The following is a 7533-nucleotide window of genomic DNA, read 5'->3' on the forward strand; positions in this document are numbered from 1 at the left end:
TACGAAAATCAAAATAGTGAAGGACACATAGGTGTTATCAGTGTGTACATGGAACAGTAACGACTTACCATTAAATGAGTTCGTTTTCCTTCAGGAGCTAATAAAAAGAAATGAAGCATTTTACTTCAAGACAAAACTCATTCTTATAAACGGCTTTCGCTACAAAAGGAATAAGAAAATAAAGGACCTTAATCACAGCTTCGTTGAGCTGGTCGTTGTGAAAACCCTCGTTTTTATTGTTCCGTCAAAGGTGATGGAACGAATGACGAATACTTCGTTCTTAGAATACCGCTGTAGTAGTGACGGGAAACATCAAGCATGCAACATACACTGTTCTGTATTATTTCATATAATTTTAAATAAAATAAATATCTATGATTATTATGTAAATCGATAACTTTTTATCGCTCGCTGCACGTCTCCGTAGTCGGTTCGGGCAGCTATTTTTTAATTATAAGTATATGTTATTTTGAGTATGACAGGGAGTAAACATGATATTAGCAGTCACAATACGAGTAATCGTTAATTCAAGTTTTCCCTGTTGACTTCCAACATCACCTGTTCCAAGAGCCACCTGTTCTAAGAAAGTTTGCCTCTTTGTGAGTGAAAAACCCACCCGTACTGTGATCACCTTTGTCCAGTGGCCACTTAATTGCATCCAAACAATCGTGTTCAGACCGACTTCAGTTCTACCGCTGCCTGGACTGCCAAGTGTTCCTTTCATTAACACAGCAAGTTCTGTGACTTTCATTTCCTTTACGTAGCGTGCCATTTCATTCGCAAAAAGCTACCTACATGCGTTCTAAGAACGTTGTATAGTAGATTTTTTCAAAGAAAATTTTCGAGGTTACGCACCTTTAGCGCAACTACCACCACCAGCCCTCCATCGACTACAACCGCGGTAACGACTGATTCGTGCATTGGCGCAATATTGAAATATTAATAATTATTAAATAATTGATTAAATAATATTGACTAGTATAGACTAGTAATAATAACAGAACCTTAATCTCTTTTTCCTACCTATTCTACTGACCTCTCGAGGTCATATTAGATTCAGCGAACGAGTAGGTGAGCTCAAGGAGCTCAACCTGATGAATTTGCTAATATTAGCCCTAGCAAGAGTGGTGCTTCGCAGAATCTTCCACCGGATCGGAAACGCTGAGAAGATCCGGCGAAAAACTCAGTGGGCTGTATCTGAGGGTGTATCTAGGTGTGAATCGCGAAAACCGTAGAAGGTAATAAATAGTCTGCGCGTTCAGTCAAGTTTATTAAACTACAGTATCCTCTCATAGCATCAGTCCAAGAGTTGTAACAGCGATTCGGTGATGTATTCGGGAGCGAGCTCTTTGCCGTCTTTAGAAGCGCTCGGCCCTTTAGAAATCGCCCACTCATCCTACTGAATCGTTAAAGGCCTCTGGCTCAAAAGCAATAGCTTTACTAATAAATAGATAATCTTATATTGATTACCAGTAGCATGTTTTCACGGAACCCGTCTTGCCAATTTTTTACCTGAAATAATCACGTCTTTCTGTTTATAGGGTCGCAATAGAAAAGTACCAATTAAATTCAGATCATTTCATTTCTGGAGGTAAACAACGGCATTCACATTTCGGTATCTGGGCTTTAGTAAACATTTAACATAATGTGTGCTATGAAATAGTCTGGACATCCTCGCCAGTAAAAAAATGCCCGTCTGCTATAAATAGAGTACAATCGCTTTTACGTTAATTTTAATATCTTAAAATTGTAAACACGAACGTATGTGTTTTCTGTTGAAGGTTAATTCTCGTGTGTCGGATCATTGTGACTCTCAGAGTTTACGGAATAATATTAGATCCCTTCGTGTTTAGATCTGTAAATTTCAACTGCTAAAGGAGCTGTTTAGATCGATACATCTTAGGTGTAGAATATTTTTGTTACAATTCCCATATTAGATGATAATGATTTTGATATGTTACATCACAAGTAGGGTATAGGCGGTATTTGATACGGTTAAATGTGACTTCCCACGGTTTCATGAGTCTTATCAACTATCGCGTGATTGAACGATTTTTTTTTTTTGGGAAATTTCTTTCTTTCATGAAGCGTTTCGGAAGGGGGTTTAACTCCCAGAGTTAATTCCAATTTTTCTGATTAATCACGCAAAATATTCACAAAAGACATCAACGATACGCAATTGGAATTTAGTTGGGTTATGAAAATGAAATGCACCATATTTGTTAGTTTACGTAATTATTAGTGGAAAGAGGGTAATTTTGTCGTCAACACGTCATTATTTTGATTTGGAGACAGACAGACAGACAGAATGCCGCTATTATAATGGATGCAATTGAGACATCAAACTCATGTTTCATTTAATCACTTAATACCTGTTAATCTTATCTTATCTTGCGCTTTAGGGGCTGGCCAAATAATTTCCTCAGCTTGAGATCTTTTGTCTACTATCAGATACATCTCACCTCCATCATCACTTCCATGAAACCTATGTTTGAAGATAAGAGCCTACAGACATCTTGGTCAGCGCGACTGTTGCCCAAAATGTTCAATCTTGTCCTTACCGTTACATTCACAAAAAATATGATGCAGCATATCCTCCATACAGAACTGGCAGGTGCTGTTATCAGCCAGATTCAGCCATACTAATTCTAAATTATCCAAACTTTATGAGGATTGCTATTTACTATAATAGAAACTTCATAATAATTAGATTATTAATATGTAAACTAAATATACATCTTCATCACATCATAGTCGGTTGCTCTTGGCAGAGCAGTCATTGTCATGTGAAAATTCTTGTTTATTAAAGCCTTGACAGATGTTTTCCATAATTTGCGAACTGAGGCTTATTATTAAACTTACAGTAAATGGCAATTGTAGTAACTTTAGGCAGATACCTATTTTGTTTGTTTTTAACTGTCCATATCTATTTGGTAAACAAGTTCACTACACATTATAACACTGAAATGTATTGTTTTTGTGTATTGCTAAAGATGATTGTATTGCTAAGAAACAATGGATATCAGAATAGATTGGACTCCAAACTGTGAATAGCATGTACACATTGTCTCAAGGACATTAGATAAAATCCATGTTTTACAATATATTTTATCCTTCAGATGAAAATTATGTTTTATTTTGAGCAGAATTGTATTTAAACATTCAAAACTCGAAACATGCCATACACCCTTTACACAGGAAAAGAATCAAAGGGTAGAAGTCAACACTACAGATGGATGGTGAGAAAATAGTTGTAGTAGTTCACTTTGGGGAAAGTTGATTCATACTCCATTAAAAATTTTACCTAGAAAGTTTGCTTCAAAGTTCAAGTTTTTCTTTATAAGAATAAAATATTTAAATATTGCCATTGCATTAAATTAAGTTTAATAGAATGCACTAAAGATAAAGAACATGTTGTTTTGATTTCCGCCTTATCTATTTATGACACGCTGATTACAGTATAGAATCAGTGATTGTTTAATAATGTATGTTTTATATAAAAAGGATGTGCAAAGGCTTGATGCCTTGTTACAATTAAAATGTATGTTTTGAGTGTATTGTTACAGCTTTTAAATTAATAACTAATTCACACAGCATTAACTATCAAGGTCAACTACATTACCATCAGTCTGAAAGAGTACTACTACATCACTAGAGGATACATGGGTATCGGGGTAGCTAATCAGCAGCAATGATAACCACTTACTGTGATTATGGGTTCATCTGCTTTCAATGCAAATAAAAAAATAAACAGAATGGTAAAATAAATCAAGCCAAACTTGTCTGCCGAACTCTATTACTATTGTTGCAGTTATTTTATGATCACCATCATTGAATTAATTCTGAGGTAGAAATGGTCTGGTACGTAGTTCAAAATAGTTATAAAAAATATTCTAGAATTACTTGTGTTATGAACATGGAATTTAAGGTAAAGCCAATTGTTAAAAACCTCCACTCCACAAGTATTGAAAAGAAACATTTTTTACCATTATGCAAATATTCGGAAAGTTAATATCATCAATGTGAAATAATTCAAAAGCCTTGACCACACATAAATAAAACTCCTTTAATGAGTAAAGACAATTTAAATAATAAAATATTTTTCAGTTTCATATTTATATTTTTCTATCTTTCAAATTATTTACTTCTCAAAATGAAAAGGAATAAAAGTAGGAAAACGTATTGACTGCCTTTTTAGATGACTGAACTATGAGAAAGAACTTAAAGCAATTTGATCTAGTATTTACAATTTACATACAGTTTGTTAAATGAGAAACCTCATTATGGATTAATTTGGCAACCAATTCATGATCTGAAAACAGCTCATATTTAGAATGAAAAAACAACAAAAGAGTATTAAAACAACCTTAACCTTTATCTGTATGTGTTTTGCTTTGAATTTTATGCCCTTGATTTAGGTAGTGTATTTTTGTACTCTGGTTGTATTGGTAACATGTATGACTAGTTAACAAAGTAAACTCTACTTTTGATACCATAACTCCCTTAAATTACCTTAATGATTTTTTATTTAAATGATATTGACCCACGAATTTTTATTGGTATATTCTTATCATTAAACTGAAAATAAATCTCATAAAACAAAATCAAAATAAGGAGAAAATTATTTTTCATCTGTGAAAAATTAATGATGATATTGTTTCAAAGTGAACTATAATTTCATCAACAAGAATTATTTAGAATTAATTTTGTAAACAAGTTATTTTATGTTTCTCTAACTGACACTACATGATGTAAGACATTACTTTACCTTGGATCTGGAAGAACGATTTTTTTGCTAGCTCGTGCTGCAGGAGTGCATTTCGATTTCTCCATAGCCATCAAGTAGCTCACGTCTGCCAGCACAGCCTCGAGGTCCGCCATTTTGAGACAGGATTTATTTACCTCCTCCACCAGAAAAGAGGAACAGCACTGTTTCACAACACGTTCACAGAATAAATTATTTCAACTTCCACCAGATAGTCATAACCTTCTTCACATGACGACTGTTCACCGTTTCACAGAATATGTTGATGAATGGTGACACATGCTGAACATTTTCAATCGTAAAAACTATTTTTAATAACATATAAGTAAATAAAAACAGATATTTCAACTTTTTAGTCGAATTAAAATAATTTTTTTGTGATGTTAAGCACTTAAAATAGTAATTCGACGTTGAAAACAAGTTTATAATTCCAGAAAATGAAATTCATTTCAACCCGTCATTTGGATCTAGACTCACACACGTCTCGGATCACACAGAATGACACAGACTACAAACAGACTGACAAAGACTAGAGAGTCAACAACAGTCATCTGTCTGATGTCACAATGAATTATTTAATTGTCATGTCACCGTAACACACAGAATGCCTGTACTTATGTACATTTGCCGCAAACCACAATCATGTACAAACAATTAATGATATTTCAAGGACCAGGTGCCAGTCGCCACATGCTAACATAACAGGTGTAGCTAGCAAATAACAAGAAAAAAGAAACGCCACCGAAACGTATAAAAAACATTTGACCCCAAATTTTTTCACAAATAATGCTTAACCATAACATTTTAATATTTAATCAAAACTTATAATGATGAATGAGAATGAGATGTGAGATGTGAGCATGTCGCTATGCTCAACTTCTATGATGAAGGACTGACAACATGTAATAAAAATGAAATCCGCAAAGAAATTTGCTTAATTTTTCAATAACTTAATTTGCTAATGCCTTTTTTTATTGCTTAGATGGGTGGACGAGCTCACAACCCACCTGGTGTTAAGTAGTTACTGAGGCCCATGGACATCTACAACGTAAATGCGACACCCACCTTGAGATATAAGTTCTAAGATCTCGGTATAGTTACTAAAGGCTGCCCCACCCTTCAAACCGAAACGCATTACTGCTTCATGGCAGAAATAGGCAGGGTGGTGGTACTTCCTCATAAGAGGTCCTACCTCCAGCAATTTCGCAAATTATAATTTTGCAGAATTTGCTAATGCCTTTTTTTATTGCTTAGATGGGTGGACGAGCTCACAACCCACCTGGTGTTAAGTAGTTACTGAGGCCCATGGACATCTACAACGTAAATGCGACACCCACCTTGAGATATAAGTTCTAAGATCTCAGTATAGTTACTAAAGGCTGCCCCACCCTTCAAACCGAAACGCATTACTGCTTCATGGCAGAAATAGGCAGGGTGGTGGAACTTCCTCATAAGAGGTCCTACCTCCAGCAATTTCGCAAATTATAATTTTGCAGGTTTCATTTTTATTACACGACTAGCTGACCCGGCAGACTTCGTAGTGCCTCAACCGATAAATAACAGACTTTTGTATAAAATAAACTTAAAACAAACAAAACGAATCCGTCCGACGGGGGACACATCAAAGGAATAAACAAAATTGTTATTTTTATTTAATTCCGAGCATTTTCATATATAACTGACCTTTTAAACCTTTTCTGGACTTCCACAAATCATTCAAGACCAAAATTAACCAAATCGGTCAAGACTCAAGCCGTTCTCGAGTTTTAGCGAGACTAACGAACAGCAATTCATTTTTATATTTAAAGATAGATAGAAGATAGATTGATGTAATTCCTTCACCGTGAAAGTCAATCGTGAACATTTGTTGAGTACGTAATTCATTAGAAAAATTGGTACCCGCCTGGGATTCGAACCCGGTGCATCGCTCAACACGAATGCACCGGACGTCTTATCCCAGAGGCCACGACGACTTCCACCTTCACGACTGCCATAAGTTCTCTAACAGGCCGAAAATCCAGATAAAAATGTTTTCTGCGGCGTTTTCGTCAAAGATGAAGATTTCGTCGTCCTCATGAAATTCGGAAAATATCATAAAAAAACAGTTCTCCCAAAAAGTTATTGATGTCTCGATAAATACATACCGTGATGAGAAAGTATTTAAAATTTTCATTTTATTTTGATAAACAATATATGAGTTTTGTTCCGTGTTTCAATTTTACAAATTAAACCCAAATTGATTCCAATTGCCTTGAATTTTGAAATTAGCACCAGTTTCACCAAATTTCAAAAAATATTATATGAACTGAGACTTATTGGCGGAAACGCAAGGAGCGAAGTTTTGTGGTTTGTTATTTTGTTAATTTAGTGTTCAGGCATAAATGTGATATTAGATGTGAGTTATAATGGTGACTTATTAACCGGTATTAAATGTGAAAAAATGAAACAAAGCCAGTGGACGTAGCTTCTCGAGATCTTCCAAAAAGTGCACTGAAAAAGTCTATAAGAAAAGAAAATAACCATCATTTTACTGGGACTATATTTTATCGCATTTCATATTGTTTCGTTTCATTTTATCCCAAATAATTAATTTCTCAAATTGATCAACTTCATTTCATTTTGGTTCATATTACATTTTTCATAAAACAGAATATGCAAATTTGCTTGTATGGTTTGTTACCTTCGCCATTCCAGTTGTAAAAATGGAACTGAAATGTGGCTAAGTTCATGTTATTTCGCATTTTAACATTGTCAACTGTCATTACCAT

General features: G+C 34.6%; 1 protein-coding gene across 2 annotated transcripts in view; it reads right to left on the minus strand.

Moving 5' to 3' along the window:
* LOC101741546 (G protein-coupled receptor kinase 1) overlaps positions 1–5334 on the minus strand; it is a 45506-nt gene extending 40172 nt beyond the window's left edge. The window contains exon 1 of one of the 2 annotated variants that reach the window (XM_038012359.2): positions 4769–5334. In XM_038012359.2, the coding sequence (XP_037868287.1) occupies positions 4769–4881 (113 nt within the window). In that variant the 5' untranslated portion in view covers positions 4882–5334. The remainder of the gene's footprint in view (positions 1–4768) is intronic. The other variant, XM_012695511.4, reaches the window with a different exon arrangement.
* Positions 5335–7533: the final 2199 nt, after the last annotated feature.

Source organism: Bombyx mori, chromosome 8 (assembly GCF_030269925.1).
Source record: "Bombyx mori chromosome 8, ASM3026992v2".
NCBI classification, from domain to species: domain Eukaryota; kingdom Metazoa; phylum Arthropoda; class Insecta; order Lepidoptera; family Bombycidae; genus Bombyx; species Bombyx mori.